Genomic DNA, 17,179 nt, shown 5'->3' with positions numbered 1-17,179 from the left:
TTGAAGTCGTGTGAAAATGAGACAGGCTAAAAAATAAATAAATAAAAGGACAATTTTTTTCAAATAAACACTCAGTCGAAAATTGGCCTGCATATGTGTGTCTATGTTTACAAATCATAAGTTTGTATGTGTGTGTGTATGTGCAAGTGTTTAAGGGCGAGTGTATATATGTGTGTGTTCACCCTGTGTTGTTGTAATATATGTATGTATATGTGTATTTATGAATATTATATTACGAATTTAGTATCGCAAAGTTAAACAAATAATTTATTCCATCACATAAACACACACACATAGTGACGCCCACGTGAGCGTAAATTGTATCTGGTGATTTTTATTTACTTCCCAACCTCCATACATCCCGATCCTCCCGTCATCCATCTATCATCCGAAAATGGCTCCGGCTCTGAGTAAATTGGCCAACAATCAAAGCGCCATCGTTGGCGTGGCTGGAATGACGGCTGCCCTTTGGATAATTGCCTACGGCAAGTTGTCAAGCAAAAAGAGGTAAGTCTATCTCAAAATCCAAGTCCTTCAAAATATACCAGACCTGGGAAAGACATTGGGAAAGGTCTTGATCTTGGACTCGCTCACTTGCTCTATCTCTCTCTCCCTCTGACAAAGTATTGGCTGACATTGTGTATGATTTATTCCGTTTCGGGTTGCAGGTGTGTGTATGTGTATGTGTATGTGTGTGGCTGTGCCTGTGTGTGTGTGTGCGTATGCATGTGCGGGAATCGTATGATGTCCGCACTAGGTCAGTTTGGGAACTTGTGTCTTGATGTTAAAAAAGAAATAAAACTGGTTTTATATCAATATATTCCTATATGGTTAAGCTTCCGCCCTCTTTAATCATTTCAACATTTCTGCATGCAGCCACAGCAACAACAACAACTCCTCAATAACCACATAAAATTCGAAAGGCAAGCATTTTGAACTATATATAGAGTATATGGATGACCAATTATTATTGAAGATACACTTCTTTTTAATTGCAATCTAATCAGGAAACTATAATTTGAGACAATCTAGCAAAGATCTTTTATTGAACCTTTAAACCTGATTCAAAAATTGGTATATTTTTTTATTTTCATGTTCAAATGTAGAAATTTTGCGATAAAGAAACAAGGCTACATTGTGTTTAGTCACTTGATAAGAATCACTCAGGCCACAGCAGAAGGGTGTGCAAATTTTAAGAATTCCCCGTTCGCTTGTAGAGAAATTTTGAATTTGAAGAACTATAATGGGGCTTACCCTTTAAAATAATGCTGACTCCTACACTGATCAGTGTTCTTGCCACGCCCCTTTATAATGGAGCACATCTAGTTAGACCTTGGGGACTATCAGATCCCTAGATTTCAGAATGAGTGAATCCGTATAACTTATTCACAAAGTATTCTTTCAGGCAAATTACATTGAAAAACAATATAGTATGTGTATATGTATATATATATATATATAATAAAAGTATGTTCTTTTACATATATACACATTTTTCTATAATTAAACATTTTTTTTTACCAACCTAAACGCGATTTAGCAATTGGTTAAATATTAATTTCTTGTTAACTTGTCTGATCTCGTGACAAGTTGAAAAGATAATTTTTCCTATTTAATGTGTTAATTATGTACTTACAATGTAAATTATTATTATTAATGTTTTTTTGTATAATTAATATCACCTTTGTCACACCATATGAACTTTCAACCCAATTAGAAATTAAGTAAGATATTAAAATTAAAATTGAATTTTAGTTCAACCCTTCTAATCTAATCGACTAAATGGGTTAGTCATATTAACTCTAGTTTATTAACTAGGGTCCATTTTCATAAATGTTTATTAAGGTGGTTGGGGGGGCGGGCAGGTCATCTAACCTCGACGTACCTTTGGTTGAATCCATTTGGTTTATTGAATTGATTACTGTATGTTTGTACGTACGTACATACAGTCACTCTCATAAGTGTTTGACTTATCTTTGGTGGGTAACAAACATATAAATCAATAAAACAGAGACGATATGAGGAATCGATACTGAGTAATTTGTTGAGGCCACATCGCAACAATCGAAATGTCTGTTTATCTAAGACGAATACTGATGACACACACTGTTTTTGCATATTTATTGAGGAGTTTTTTTCTTTATGACGATGGTTAAAGAGAGCAGTGCCGGATGAGGCAAATAAGAGGATTAGCAAATTCTACGGGCCCGTGCAAGACACTTTTGAGCACTAAAAAGTTCACTTAATGCTGAGAAATTCTGAAAATTTTTAAAATCTCTTAACTTTGCGAATCTGTAACTTCGCCAAATTTCAACCAAATAAAATTGATATCTCATTTTAATGCTTTTAAAATCAATTTTCAATTGTATTTAACAAATTTATGTATTTGTTTTCAAGTAAGAACAACGTCTTAATCTGCATTAAAATCTGGAGAACTAACTTGTTTGCCAATTTTCAGAAAGTTTTGTTAGGTTTTTTTTTTATCAAGTCAATATTATATTTTCCAAATATCCAAATGTTTGATGCCCTTTTAAAATGTGTTAAATTCCGATTCAATTAAGATAAAAATAAAAGACAACTTAATCAAAAATTTATGTTTTAAGATTCTAAAAAAAAAAACACTCATTATATTTGCGAAGGTAATGACTAATCCAATGTTCTCACTTTTACATTGAGTTGGATTTTACTTTAGGTATTTGGATTGTTACAGTCCCCGCGCTGGCTTAATCCGGTACTGGAAAGAGAGTAGGGAGAGAACTAATACTTTGATACATTCATTAATAGAAATTGTTAATTCTTATCTGTTCGGTTTTTTTTTGCATGTTCAATGCAATTTATTTTGATAGATTACTTCAATGAAATATGAATATTTACATTTGTACATGCCATTTGTTTGTGGTCTAGATAGAAAAAGATAAATCCCACGAATTTTCGTATTTTCCGCCAATTCGATTAGATATGATATTATTTATTTTTTTTATACCCTTGTTTGAATTTTATTTTTTTTTTTTTGCTGCTGCACTTTGGAAATGTGTGGAAATGGACTTTACATACACAACGTTGTTGTTGCTTTACCTGGCCAACGATGACGACGGCGGCGTCAATTTGCATTTACAGCGTTTCCATGTTGTAACAGACCGCCCCTAGAAATTAATGAAGTCTTTTGGCATATTGGTTGTAGCTCCAGATTATGTATACCTATATATACATTCGTATGTACATACACATGTACCTAAAGTATTAACAAATTACAATGGAACACTTTGTCTAAGTAACAAGTAGTATATAAATTCGCCCAGTTCTGTTTATTATTGAATGATTATTTTGGTTAGTATGCTATTTCCCACTTTTCTTAATTGTTTCAGCAATATTTATACTAATAATTCTTGCAATTTCGAAATCCAAAATTTCTAATGCTCTGGCCCCCCAATAATTTGTTATAATATTGTTAGACTTAATGTATTTAATAATACTTTAAGCTACTTGAGTTTTCTGCTACTTTTATTTAAATGATTGTCTAGTTTGTAAATGCTAGTACTGAAACTACTTGTTTACTTAGTACCCATATATTCTACCTACATACATACATATTCATATGGACGAATCTGTCGAATACTATATGGACGAATCTGTCGTGACGGACTTTACATTTCAATCAATGTTTATTTATTTTCTTTTTTGTATTTAAAATTGAGATAATGCTAAAAAGTTATAACTTTCGGATGACATTTGATTTTTTCAACTTTTGCCTTTTAGGTAATATATCATCTGAAAAATACTTAATTTAATTAATTATTTATTGTTTATATTTTGAAGTTGAAATTGAAATAGAACATTAACTCAAAATCAATACATCGAGCAAAATGTCTTCAAAATAAAAGTAAATAACTACTGGGTAATATTGAATCGTTAGTTATGTATTTTATTTATTGGTTATTTGTCTAGTCATTGGAACCCACTACTGCCGCTGGACGACGACGGTGGAGAGGGGCAGTAGTCAGAGACGGTGAGGTGCATGAAGGTGGAAATAACGACATCGGCCGTTGTCATCGGTAATGCAAATCTGCGCGTTCAAAAGTCCAGCAGCCCCTTCGATGGGGGAAATGAAATGTGGAATTTAACAAAAACAAAAAATCCCCTTGAAACCCCGTGGGAGGAGTAGACGATTTGGAAATGTATAGTTGGTAGTTATTTACCTTAGAAATTGCATTCATTAACAACTCAAAGCTACTCATGGCATGGAGAGAGGAGGGAGGAGGCTAAGGGAAGGCGGGAACTTAGGAGGTTGAGTGCATTTAGCGGATGTCATAATTTGATGACATCTATGAATAGCTAAAATTGTGCATACCAAATGAAGAGAGCGAGCGAGCGAGGGTTATTCCAAAAGTATATTTCACATGAGAGAGTGGGAAAGACAAATCCATAATTATTGATAGTAAAAATTGTTTAAGTTAACCTCGCATTACAGTAACACAAAGCTTTAACATCTTCAAAATGGAAAGATACTTCTCTTTTTACACACACACACACACACACATGTGTCAATGGGCCTTTGTTTTGATTTTCTTCGTCTAATCGGTAGCCTTTCTCTACAAGTGTGTATACGCCATATATTCGTATGTATGTATGTATGTATAGGTATATATGTGTGTCTGTGTGTATTGACTCGGCGACAGCCGCTGCCAAACAACCGACTTAAATTGCTCGTTTCACACACCGGTCAGAATAAATGTTAATTTTGTTTACTTTGCCATCAAATTTTTACCTGTAGCCAGTTGTTGTACACATCGGAGACTTTTGCTCTTTCCGCCGTTTTTTATTTTTGTTTCTTTTTATTTGGCTTGCCTGTTACGCAATTTAGGTCTAGGCTCAGCACAACGACCCGTAGACAAAATTGCAAATTCTTAATTGCAATTAAAATGTTAAACTAATTAAAAATTCACATTCGAATTGGGCCCCTTTAAGTCTGATATATTTAAAAGGTTACTTACAAATATAACAAATTTTTCCAGTTAGGTACCAACAGGTGGTTAACAGAGGAAAGGGTGGCAACACAATGACAATTTAGCTTCTTATTTTGTTTTTGTTTAATAACAGGTGATCTGTCCTGCAGCAAGAAATCTAACCTGACCCATTTATCTATGGAGAAGGAGGGTGGCAACACTGCATAATTTAACTGCTTTCTCTCTCTGATTCTCGCTAAATTATAGCTACAAAATTTAGTGATACTCAAAAGTATGAAAGATATTAATACTACATTAGACAATTGTTATAAACTCCAACTAACTAGTTGCCACGTGTTCCTCCGCCTCTTATCCAGATAACACATGTTTTCCTTATCTAATGGGCTTTTATCAGTCTGTATGCATACACATATATAGACAATTTCCCGTACTTTACCCCGCCAAAAGTAATCACTAAGCAAACAACTAATTTTTGTTAGAAAGGGTGAAAGTTTCGTTAATCAGTCTTCTATAAAACATCTTGTGTTATTATGGCCTAATCGATTTTTAGATTAGCCCCCGCGTTGGAGACAGTTGGCGATCAAACGAAATTATAAATATATATGTATGTACATATGTAATTTCTGCGACCTATGGACCCAAACACGTTATGTGTGTTGCTCTTTAGTAAAAGATCCATAAATAAATCTCAAGAATGGTCTAAGAATTTTAAACAATAAATGAAATTTGACAAATTTGCAAGTCATAACTAGTCATCATCTTTAATACAAACAGCAACAATAATAATACCACGCGACACCTACAGATAAGCGCAGAAAGTTTTGATCTTTGTACTTTGCCTTCGTCTCTCTCTCTCTCTCTCTCTGTCTATAGTCTCTATTAGGTGGGTGGGGGCCAAATCTAATCGATTTGGATGCGCGACTAGACGACATGGTTGGCGGTCTTTTAAATTTTTGCACTTTGATCGCCGCGTCGCAGGTTCTTAACTTGGATCTCTGTTGGATGATGAGATGAACTTAACATTGACTGACTCAACTCACAAACATTTGAAATCGATTTTCGAATGCTGCAATGATTTTGTTTATTAAACCCTTGCTATTGTCCCTTTTTCACCACGCTTAGGAACTCTGGCATCGATGAGAAATTCCAATATACAATTGCCGAAAAGAAGGAGAAGAAATCAAGTAAAGCGCATGTCAATGCAGTATTCTTTAAACAATTGCGAAAATTGTTACGTAAGTGTTTTGAAACATTTATTTGGTTTTTGGAATTCTTCACAAATTCTTCTTGAACATTCCAGCAATACTTATACCTGGATTTTGGAGCGTTGAAACGGGTCTGCTATTCTTGGTGGCCGCCGCCCTCATTGGACGATCGGTTAGCGATATTTGGATGATACAGAATGCAACTGTGGTTGAAAGTACTATTATTCACATGAATCGAACGAAATTTAAGACGGCATTACTCAAATATCTAACTGCCTTGCCAGCGGTAGGTGTTACACCTTCCCAAATCATTGATTCAAATTAAATAATTTTAATTTTGTCTGCTACAGATATCCGTGGTAACCAATGTCCTTAAATGGAGTCTTGGTGAGCTGAAGCTACGTTTTCGTACGAATCTAACTCATCATCTATACAGTCAGTACCTCAAGTGAGTATAATTAATTAAACTAAATGTTCACTCTCTACTACTCTCTCTCTCTCTCTCTCTCTCTGTGTGTGTGTTTCAGTGGCTATACCTATTACAAAATGTCCAATTTGGATAATAGAATAGCCAATGCCGATCAGTTGCTAACCACAGATATTGACAAGTTCTGTGAGAGTGCTACAGATTTATATTCAAATATTAGCAAACCGGTGCTAGATATATTTATATATGTTTATCGATTGACTGTCAATCTGGGCGGTAAAACACCCTCGATCCTAATGCTATATCTGTTATTCGCTGGCGTCTTCTTAACACGCCTGCGACGACCAACAGGACGATTGACTGTCGAAGAGCAGAAGCTAGAGGGTGAATTCCGTTATGTCAATAGCAGATTGATAACCAATTCGGAGGAGGTGGCCTTTTATCAAGGCAATGTCCGAGAAAAGATTACCCTGCTAGCCAGCTACTCCAAGTTGCGTTCACATTTGCGTAAATTTCTCGAATTTCGAGTTAGCATGGGCATCATTGACAACATTATTGGCAAATGTAAGAAAATAAATGTCTTAATATATACTTATATGACATTAATAATTGCTTGTCCTTTAGATTTCGCTTCGATTGTGGGTTTCTATGCCGTGTCCATACCATTCTTCGCAGAAAATCATCCATTGCTATCTGGTGAACAGAGTGGACAACGTCTACAAGCTTATTACACCTATGGCCGTATGCTGGTTAAATTGGCAGAAGCCATTGGTCGTTTGGTATTGGCCGGAAGGGAAATGTCCAGATTGGCTGGCTTCACTGCCCGTATGACGGAGCTTATAAAAGTTCTTGGCGATCTCAATAAGGGCACTTACGAACGAACCATGGTCAATGGCAATAGTATTGCCCAAAACAATGTTGGTGGTAATGCCAATAGCTTTGGACCCAACAAGGGCGACATGTGCTTTGAGGACAACATTATACGTTTCGAGAAGGTGCCTCTTGTAACGCCCAATGGCGATGTGCTACTCCAGGAGCTAACCTTTGAAGTAAAGTAAGTTAGATCATACCTTTACATACATTATCGCCACTTTCGTCATTTTACACCATCATCTTCTTTTGCATAGATCCGGAACCAATGTACTAGTTTGTGGACCAAATGGTTGTGGCAAATCTTCGCTATTCCGCATTCTTGGTGAACTTTGGCCCACCTGGGGTGGCAAAGTAACAAAGCCATCGCGAGGCAAACTCTTCTATATACCTCAAAGGCCTTACATGACGTTGGGCAGTTTGCGCGATCAGGTAAGTAGTCAGAAACTTAATTTGAGCATTCGAAAATTCCATGGTAATTAAATTCGATATTCTTTCGACAGATAATCTATCCTCACACGCGAGAGGATATGCGTCGTTTGGGTAAATCTGATGACGATCTCATTCACTATTTGGAAATTGTACAACTTACGTATCTGGAGCATCGTGAGAATGGTCTGGATGCCATAGAGGACTGGATTGATGTACTGTCGGGCGGTGAAAAGCAACGCATTGCCATGGCACGACTCTTCTACCATCGGCCACAATTTGCCATTCTGGATGAGTGCACCAGTGCTGTGTCCGTCGATGTGGAAGGCAAAATGTATAGCTATTGCCGCGAAGTGGGCATCACGCTGTTCACTGTCTCCCATCGTAAGTCCCTTTGGGTACATCACGATTACTATTTGCAATTCGATGGCCGTGGCAGCTACGAGTTTGCCGCTATTGATCAGGAGAAGGAACACTTTGGCTCGTAATCATCAGAGAATAATAGAGGTAAAGAGAGAGAGAGAGAGCGCGAGAGAGAGAGAAACAACGCAAACATTCTTCAAGGAAACTAATAGTAAACTTTGGTGCTGGCAACTCTTTGACTACGATGATGGTTCCTTATGCTCCGACTATCTTTCCTGTCACTTTTTAGTTTCGTTTTCTTTTTTTTTTTTTAATTATTTACCAGGTGCATTGTACATACAGATACATCATTTTAAATGGACCTTTCTCCCTTTAGTTTTTTCCAATTCTTTCTATTCTAAACATATTTGTGATTCGTTTTCCTTAAGATATCATTTTTTTAATGCGCTATTAGAACACTGTTAGGCAACATTGCGATCAATTCGGAAGATATCTTTAAGCATAAAGTGAACGATGAAAGATAATGATAAATGATGGATAATCAATTACATAGCAAACATTCATTTTTTTTAGTAAATTTATATGAAAATATACAAAACATACTTTATATTTATAGATACATATACATATATACCCCATACACACACCACCACGCCACACACACGCGATTAATTATAAATTATATTTAATTTCTTTTTTTTTTTTATTGTCGGTTATATTGGAAATTTTTGTAATGGCATTTTTTGTATGTGCGCACATAAACCATTTATTACAATAATTAATAATTATTGTTAGTGCAATATACAATAAAATATATATGTATATAAAACAGTAAAATGGCATTCATATTTTCATTAAAAGGGGAATATATATATGCAAATCTTTTGTATATAGCATAAAAATTTTGCTGACATTGAAAATAAAACTGGTATATGTACCTAAGCAATAATCATCTTAAAAATTGAAATTGTTTAAGTACTGCTAAATGAGTTAGATTTTGTAACCCTAATATTTGATATTATTAATTTTTATTTATAAATTATAAATGCTTGAATAAATTGACCGACAACATATGTATATATATATATAGTATAAAGTATTACAAATTAGAATTAAGCCTTGCGTTTAGGCCTTTTGCTCTCCATCAGACTCATGATGGTCTTACGCATATCTTCCGTTTCTTTTAGTTCATTCTCAAGTTGTTCGATTTGTTGCTTTTTATCCTGCAATTGTGTCTCTAGGACACAAACCAGATCTTCTGACTTTTTACGTGAGTCTCGTTGTTCTTCGAGTATCTTTTGCGTTTTGGTCAATTCTCGTTCACGTTCTTCAATAGTTTTCAGCTTTTCCTTGATATCCTGCTCATAGGCAACAACCGATTTTTTAAGCTTATCTATGCGTGAAAACTTTAAAAGAAAAAAAGGTCACAATAATATGAAGCAGATTATTAGCAGATGCAATAATGAATAAAACATACATTGTCTTTGCTTAATGTTTCCAGTTTGGTTAATTCCTCCGTCTTGGCATTTAAGTTTCCTTTCAGCTCACTGCACTCTTTTTGCAAAACGGTAACTTTGGATTTTTCAGCAGCCAAAAGTTGTTCGCCAGTTTTCAATTGGCCACCATTTTCGGATATTTGCTTAAGAGCGTTTTTCAAATTACTTTTTAATTTGATTGACTGCTGTTGCAGATCCTTGCACTGTGACTGCAATCTGGACAAAGTGGCGAATGGGTTAAAAGCATTATACACAGTCTCTCTCTCTTTCACTTACCTTTCTTGGCTGACAATCAATTCAAAATTCTTAGTCTGAAATTGTTTTAGTTCCGCATTTTGTACATTAACCAATTGTATGCTGCCATTTAACTGAGAACTGGCTTGATCCAGGCGCTGCTGTAGGCCCAGCATCCCTGTGTGAAGGCTATTGATGCGATGATTATATAACTCAATCACTTGAGAAACGGGAGCCGACTGGAGCTTGTTATACTTTAATGAACTATCGATACTATCAATTAATGCATTCACACGCTCGGTCAACTCTTTGTCAATTAACGAGCGATGACCCTTAAGTATGGAACTTAGATTGCGCCATTGCTCAGCTTGTTCGTTACAGTTTGAAGCATTCATTTTTTTATGGTCACTACAAATAGTAGCCACATGCTGGCAATGAGATGAAAGTAAATCATTATTAATCAAAAGTATTATGGGAAAAACCAAGGTTTGAAAACTGCGATAACTGTCAACAGTTTTTTTTTGCGAAAACTGTCAACAGTTTTGCTGTGTGCTGTTGCTTCTGCTTCGGAAACTATGAACAGTCGAAGCAAAAGCAACAGCAAAAAACCGAAATCAGAAAATCTGACAGCAAAAGCAGCAGCAAATAACCGAAATAGAAATTTTTGACAGCAGCAGCAAACAGCAAAAATCCGAAAGCAAAAAACCCGACAGCAGCAGCAATAGCAAAAACCCGAAACAGATTGCTTTGATAGCAACAGCAAAGTTATACATTTTAATACTAGGAACTGTTCCGACTGTTGCTATTGGTCAAATTCGGAAGTCGACGAAAGCAGCAGTCGGAAAAATAGACGCAGCAGACTACTTGATTCTCGATTTTTAGCCTACTTTGATTTTACCTATACATACATACGAGTATGTGTTCTTTTATATGTAATGGAAGCAAAAGCAACACAAAGTATTTGTTTTAATATTTGATAAACAGTCACAGCAATGAATAGCATAAAATTTATGACTTTTGCTAATTCGACTACAGCAATTTAAACACTGGGAAAAACTTACCTTGGCTACGGCTGTCCTCGGGAAAAGTTGGAATTGTGCAATTTGCAAGAAAGCGGCAACCAAATGCTCATTGCCACTGTCCATGGCTCTGGCCAAAACATATTGCATCTGTGGCATCTCGAGTAGGGAGCTGCATTTTTCGAAATATGCCTTTTTGGCAATGCTTGCAAAGTTAATGAGCAGCAGCAGGCAAAATATGGACTTTTCAACTTCTGATTGGCTCAGAGATTGGCTGTTTAATTGTTGGGGCAATAGTGCCAACGGACCGGCAAGAATTTTATCAAAATACGATTCCGAAATCTTAGAGAGAACCAATTTTTCCGTCTCTGACACGCCGAGAAGAACTAAAAGCAATTGCAAAATTGCTGTCACCTGAGCGGGTTTTGTTTCTGGCCGTTCTGCTTTTGCCACCATATTGACCACACTACCCGGATTACTAGCTATGAGCCGAGCCACAGTCCGTTTGCTGCAGCGCAACATTATGGTTAGCAGCTCTATGGCCGCCACGCTACACAGATCGAACTCTAGCCAGTTGCTAAGAACCTCATAGAGGCGTTTGGTAATGGCATCCAGACTAATAACATCATTGCCAGGTTCATAGGATAGCTCGAGAATATAGCGTATAAGCTGAAAGGTGAGATCTAAACAGATTTGTTGATGTTTGCGTAGCTCGTCATGGGAATCGTTCATGGAGCGAGGTGAGTCGATGGCCTATGAACCGAAATGAGAATGGGGAAATAAATTAGGAAGTGGATTATGGATTAATCAGTAACTTACTCACTTCTAGGAGCTTTTCCACATTCGTACAGTAGTGTGTATGGCAAAGCATTGCCCTATGCAAACCCGCATGACTTCGAGAGTCCAAAAGGAAGTCCACAATATGCCTCAATTGGGCTACATTCCATTGCCTGAGACAGTCTTCGATGCCGGCAAATGCCATTAATAAAAACGTGTGCAGCTCGCGCTCTTCAAAGGGATGCACATCCTCCGACAGAATGATGAGCATCTTGTAAGCCAACAATCCAAAATTCTGAATGCGTTTACAAAAGCTAGATACATTCACCGTACGTAGGAAAAGGAAAAGAACCACAAAATTTTTATAGCACAAATTCACTAATATGGATACAGCCAACAGAGCCTGGGCATCAACCTCTCCAGCATCGGAGGCAATGGAAGTCGGATTACCCTCATCGCCATCAACATTGTGTATAATATCGACCAAATGCTCAAGCAACTGTACCAAATACGGCTCCTCCCAGTCAATCCGTATACCATAAGTGAGATCCTGCAATAAGACTAACAGGCGATGCACTCGCTCCTGACGTTTTGTGCGTTTCAGCAACAGACTAAGAAGCGGCACAAAACAATATTTCTCCACTATTGCCAAACGAGCCTCCAAATTTCGGCTGCAATGTTGCACCAGAGCCACGCATGCCCACAGAGTATCATTGTCTCCGTCACCATCCAAAGCAGCCATTAGAGCATGCAAATCCACAAAAAATTTGGCCAATTCCACATTGTCTGACCCTGGGGCATAATAGTGTGGTTGCACTGTGGTTCCCAGCAATGCAATGCTGCGTTGCAAAAGCACTAGAGATTCCTCCGATTTCAATAGTTGAAAAGCTGCCGCTTGACTTTTAAATTCCCTCACATAGCCCATGGCTTGAACAAGTCCTGGATCTGGTTGTTGTTGTTGCGGCGACTCAAGGTTGTTATTATTATTGCTGCTGCCCATTGTATGATTTCGTAGAGAATCCATTACAATTAAATTTCACTTGAATCCTTATAATTGTTGACAGTTCTCTCCCTTTTTCGAAAAAAAAAACAAATTGTTAATTTCGAAAATTATTGCTTGCTTGGCGGCCAGGCGACAGGGTTGTCATCATGTCAAAGATGTCGCCATGTAGTAGAGGGCGCCACTGAATACCGAATTAATCGACATTATCGGAGCAAGAACGAGTGTTGGTAAGCGTGCGTATTACTAACGGACGGCTTCAAATTATTTCCATTATATTTACAAAACGTGATTTTTAATTGAAATTTGGACGACGGTAGCGTAGGTTTTTTTTAAAGTATATATTTGTATTTAAGAGTGTTAACTATTTTACGTTTCCATTTGCTCAGACTTGCTGCTAGATGCTGTAACAGCCTCATTGGCATCATTTTTCAACCTCTGCAACATTCTGTGAGAAACCAAATCCAATTTTAAATGTTGCACACTCAGAGCACTGCCATCCCAATCCAACAATGTTTTGAATTTGCCTGCGTCGCAAAGGTTTAGGAGTTCTAAAGGAAATATAAGAATTAAAACCAATCCTGTTATTAAAATATAAATATGCTACCCATTCCACCGCTTTGATATTCATTCCGCTCCTTTTCCAGGGTAATGGTGATCACATCCTTGCGTGACGCATGCTGGTTTGCTCGATGTTTTCCAATTGATTGCTTAAGAGCAATCTGTTCTAACTCCTCATCGAACCGCTTGAGATAGAGAACAATTAAGTTCTCAAACTCAATTGGACTTAACGGAGCTGTGCGCCCTTCTTCAATGTGATCTAGGAACCAACCCAACTTCTCGCCCATGAGGTTGCTTTTGATGGCATGACCAAGTCGAGATTTATGCTTGTTGTTCTGACGTCTAGCCTTTTTGCCCAGGGCCTTAGTTTTCCGGCTATTTGGATGCTTGCATTTTTCCAATTCTTTGCGTAGATTCGTCTGCACATTGAGGGTAAAAAAACATTAGAAAATAACGATAATAAAGGTACACAAAAGTTGTTTTGATTTTTACTTGCCATTGTCACGTTTTCGCCAACAATAACTAACACAGTCAAGGGCTGCGCAATGGCAACAGCTGATTACAGTGTTGTTCTTACCAGTGTTAAAAATGGCATAAAGTGGTATAAAGAATTGGAAACCGTTATAAGTTTAAAACTCCTTTGATTTTTAACGAACAATTCTTGCGAATTGAACTTGAACTTAATTAAAAACGTTACTGAATGTTAGTCCACTTTCAAAAAAACACAATTTCTTATATTTTTGCTTACAATTTTACTTATATTCATGTACATGTTTGCGACAATTAATTATTGCATATCCATTGCAATAAATATGAACAAAAGGATTACAAATGGGAGGAAGTGTGTGCAGTAATTATAATTTGAACCTTTTTTCCATTTTGATTACAAATACACGAACAGAGGCTTAACCAAATCTTAAATCAATCGTTAATTTTAAAATATAGGTATGTATGTATACATTTTGCATGTGTGTGTGTGTGTGTGTAGCTAATACAAGAGTGTGGGTGGAAGCATACATATGTATAGAAATTTTTTTATATATTCACTAGTCTTGCGGGCGACCCAAGATTTGGATCTTAATCAATATCTATTTTACTTTAACTAAAACACATAATTGTGTTTTAATTCGATAAAGGCGAAAAACAACAAAACAACTCATAGAAGACATGAGAATTTATTTTATTTTATAAAATTTTTTCTTTAGAAAACTAAACATCATTAGTTTTAAAAAGGTTTTGAAGAACATTAGCTTATCTTTATTTTTGCAAAACAAAAAAAGATAAATCCTATTGGTATTTCTTTCATGGAATTAGGTGCTTATATGTAATTAATTTTAACTATGTTATATCTATATATATTAAAAAAAAAAAAAACACAAATTTTCAAAAATAGTATAAAAATAAAAATAAACAAAAAAAATTTAGAAAGTAAGGTAAACTTAACTGAATTTTATAAAATTTCTATACATATGTATGTATGTATGTCAATGAATAAAATTAATTGCTGATTAAATTTTATGTGGAATCTTAAAATATAGAAATTATAGATTACTTCCTTAGCGAAGCCAAAGTTCGCATGATGTAAAACCTAGAGCCTAACATCTACATGTGTATATTTAAAAGTGTTAAGTGTTTTGTTTCTCTTTTTCGTTCAAAAGCATCGTCCTTGAATCATCCAGTCGTCAATTTGCGTATTTGCGCGGGCATCAATTATTCTTCCCCGTAGAAGACGCTGAGAATTGAAAGAGATGTCAAGAGTATTAAGCTACATGTAGTTATCTCTATCGAATTCATGTTATTTCAAATGCCACGAACTCACAATGTAAGGTATGTATGTAACGTGCATATGTATGTGTGTATGTATGATAGAAGCATGTAAATTACAAATTAGAAGAGTTTTTTAGTCTTTTTATTTTATGTCTATGTAATTCTATTTAATAATTCTCCACTGAAATTACAGTTTTATTTGAGTGGCATCTTTATTTTAATGTGCCCTTCATTTTTTTTTGTACAAACTCACTGAGTTTCACTAAAATTTGTACACCAATGGAGTTGTGCTTGATAACTTTTAAACTAAAATACAGAAAATATGACAAAATACCTAATAATTCTGTTTCCCTCTCATTTTTCTCAAAATGTAGAATTTTACTAATGTATGATTTCAAATATACCGGCAACTTACCGATTTTTAGCAGCGGCCCGTTTCGAGGAACGTTCAATACGGTTGTGAAGATTAGACCGTGGGATGGTTTCATTTACCAATCTTTTGGTTTTTTTCGGTGACTCTCGCAGTTCTTTAGCGTCGACGTTGCGTTCGTTTACAAGACTCTTCTTAAATTTCTCTATTAAGCCCTCACAGGAGAGATTTGATTCCGGCTCCCAGGTGTCCTCCTTCGCCCCAAAACCTTTCCAGCGGATTCGATATAATGGACCCTGTTCATCATCATCGACAAAGTCGATAATACGCTCGACTGCCCATTCTTTTTCGGGATCAGTGGGTATCTTTTTGTTACCCTTATTCTTGGCGTTGCCAACGAGACGTCCTCGACTGTTGCCACTGGCAGAGCCACCCGTGGCAGAAGCCAAGATTGATTTTTTGGGCTTGCCAGCTTTACCGGAAATCTTTTCCTGTGTGAAATATGAAAATAAGTTATGAATTATATGTGTAAACTTAAAGTTTACCTTTTTGCGGAATTCAGCAATCAAGACATCGCAATGTAAATCGTCCTCCGGCTCCCAACTATCCGAGTCTTTGGTATAGCCCTTCCAGCGGACTAAGAAGTACGAGACGCATTTTATCGTCTTATGACCAACAATGGCTTCCACCTTTTAAAAAGAGAGCACTTGACTTAAAAAACTGATTTGTTTCGAAAACTAATGACAAACCTCAAATTCCTTTTCATCTTCTGCTTCCGGTTCTTCTCCCCCATCGGCTACATCAGAACTTGAAAGGGAATCCTCGTCATCAGTAGCTACTGCGCGGGACTTCTTTTTTTTATTGTTGGCATTATTAGAAGCACCTTTGCCAACAGTTGCCGTTGCCACCTTACTGGATGTGGCTTTTGGCTTGGCCTGTTTACGGGGCTTTTTTGACGGTGGGGGGTCTCTGGAAGACTCAATGGAACTGGAACCTTTTCTACCATTTAATGGTAGGTAGTCACTTGCGTCGTCACCATCGTCTTGATGGTCTTCTTGCTCCTTTCCCGAGTCGGACTTGGAGGCCGAGTGACCACGATTAGCAATGGAAGATTTGCGCTGCTTGCCCTTGCTCTCAGCGGAACGCTTCAGTGATGAACTATCACTTTTGGAAGAGCCCGTCTCAATTTTGGAGTCCACATCCTTTTCCTTAGACAGATCTGTCTTAGCGCCGTCATCGCCATTTTTCGAGTTTTTCTCTTCGCTGCCTCTATCCGGTTTCTTTTTGCTTAGTTCTTCGGCCAGCTTTTTTTTTCCTAGCTTAACCATGTTGCTTTATTATTTCGGCCAAATTGTTCGAATTTGATGTCGACGCGCTAGCGTTCAAAGTTTGCTATTGGGCTTTTCACTCTTTTTTCTTCTCTTTTTTTTTTTGCCGCGAAACAACAATTATTTATATATCTACAACAATTTTATTGTGACGACTGTACACAAATCCGATAGTTCGATAAATTTATCAATCGCTGCACTTTTTTCCAATATTTAACAGATTTTATTTGTGTTTTATTTTATTTAATATTATTTTAGGAAATATTTCTAGTACGTACGAAATGAACACGAATATTCAACTAACTAGTATGTTTTTATTTACCAAACAATCAACAATTTCCAGGTCACTTCGATTTTGAGTGAATACTC

The 17,179-nt window shown here is 36.5% G+C and overlaps 4 protein-coding genes across 4 annotated transcripts; 1 reads left to right on the top strand and 3 right to left on the bottom strand.

The window, feature by feature from the left end:
* The first annotated feature begins 185 nt into the window (after positions 1 to 185).
* Positions 186 to 8,856, top strand: LOC6649042 (ATP-binding cassette sub-family D member 3). The gene is made up of 8 exons (XM_002071352.4): positions 186 to 507; positions 6,087 to 6,199; positions 6,265 to 6,455; positions 6,520 to 6,617; positions 6,697 to 7,160; positions 7,221 to 7,650; positions 7,724 to 7,898; positions 7,970 to 8,856. The coding sequence occupies exons 1-8, from the start codon at positions 395 to 397 to the stop codon at positions 8,381 to 8,383; spliced, it is 1,998 nt and encodes a 665-aa protein (XP_002071388.1). The 5' UTR covers positions 186 to 394; the 3' UTR covers positions 8,384 to 8,856.
* Positions 8,857 to 9,267: 411 nt separating this feature from the next.
* LOC6649041 lies at positions 9,268 to 12,808 on the bottom strand. The gene is made up of 5 exons (XM_002071351.3): positions 11,831 to 12,808; positions 11,050 to 11,760; positions 10,031 to 10,416; positions 9,736 to 9,970; positions 9,268 to 9,664 (listed from the first exon to the last, which is right to left on the bottom strand). Exons 1-5 carry the CDS (start codon positions 12,806 to 12,808, stop codon positions 9,371 to 9,373), a joined length of 2,604 nt encoding a protein of 867 aa, XP_002071387.1. The 3' UTR covers positions 9,268 to 9,370.
* Positions 12,809 to 13,106: 298 nt separating this feature from the next.
* On the bottom strand, positions 13,107 to 13,903 carry LOC6649040 (translation machinery-associated protein 16 homolog). The gene is made up of 3 exons (XM_047011344.1): positions 13,842 to 13,903; positions 13,392 to 13,764; positions 13,107 to 13,335 (listed from the first exon to the last, which is right to left on the bottom strand). Exons 1-3 carry the CDS (start codon positions 13,842 to 13,844, stop codon positions 13,154 to 13,156), a joined length of 558 nt encoding a protein of 185 aa, XP_046867300.1. The 5' UTR covers positions 13,845 to 13,903; the 3' UTR covers positions 13,107 to 13,153.
* A 1,065-nt stretch (positions 13,904 to 14,968) lies between these two features.
* Positions 14,969 to 16,964, bottom strand: LOC124460483 (M-phase phosphoprotein 8). Its single transcript, XM_047011363.1, has 4 exons — positions 16,232 to 16,964; positions 16,028 to 16,171; positions 15,528 to 15,973; positions 14,969 to 15,077 (listed from the first exon to the last, which is right to left on the bottom strand). The coding sequence occupies exons 1-4, from the start codon at positions 16,808 to 16,810 to the stop codon at positions 15,056 to 15,058; spliced, it is 1,191 nt and encodes a 396-aa protein (XP_046867319.1). The 5' UTR covers positions 16,811 to 16,964; the 3' UTR covers positions 14,969 to 15,055.
* Positions 16,965 to 17,179: the final 215 nt, after the last annotated feature.

The sequence above is a fragment of the Drosophila willistoni genome (genome assembly GCF_018902025.1).
Source record: "Drosophila willistoni isolate 14030-0811.24 chromosome XL unlocalized genomic scaffold, UCI_dwil_1.1 Seg141, whole genome shotgun sequence".
NCBI lineage: Eukaryota > Metazoa > Arthropoda > Insecta > Diptera > Drosophilidae > Drosophila > Drosophila willistoni.
Note: the sequence above shows the minus strand (reverse complement) of the source record. Positions and strands in the feature narration are given on the sequence as shown.

Coding starts and splice junctions, on each gene's coding strand:
- LOC6649040 (XM_047011344.1), bottom strand. Junction 13,336..13,391: donor ATATCAAAGCGGTGGAATGG/GTAGCATATTTA, acceptor TATTTCCTTTAG/AACTCCTAAACCTTTGCGAC.
- LOC6649041 (XM_002071351.3), bottom strand. CDS start 12,808: ATGGATTCTCTACGAAATCATACAATGGGCAGCAGCAATAATAATAAC. Junction 9,971..10,030: donor TTGATTGTCAGCCAAGAAAG/GTAAGTGAAAGA, acceptor CACTTTGTCCAG/ATTGCAGTCACAGTGCAAGG. Junction 9,665..9,735: donor AAACATTAAGCAAAGACAAT/GTATGTTTTATT, acceptor TTTCTTTTAAAG/TTTTCACGCATAGATAAGCT.
- LOC6649042 (XM_002071352.4), top strand. CDS start 395: ATGGCTCCGGCTCTGAGTAAATTGGCCAACAATCAAAGCGCCATCGTT. Junction 6,200..6,264: donor ACAATTGCGAAAATTGTTAC/GTAAGTGTTTTG, acceptor TGAACATTCCAG/CAATACTTATACCTGGATTT. Junction 6,618..6,696: donor CTATACAGTCAGTACCTCAA/GTGAGTATAATT, acceptor TGTGTGTTTCAG/TGGCTATACCTATTACAAAA.
- LOC124460483 (XM_047011363.1), bottom strand. CDS start 16,810: ATGGTTAAGCTAGGAAAAAAAAAGCTGGCCGAAGAACTAAGCAAAAAG. Junction 16,172..16,231: donor AAGATGAAAAGGAATTTGAG/GTTTGTCATTAG, acceptor TCTTTTTAAAAG/GTGGAAGCCATTGTTGGTCA. Junction 15,974..16,027: donor TTGCTGAATTCCGCAAAAAG/GTAAACTTTAAG, acceptor TATTTCACACAG/GAAAAGATTTCCGGTAAAGC.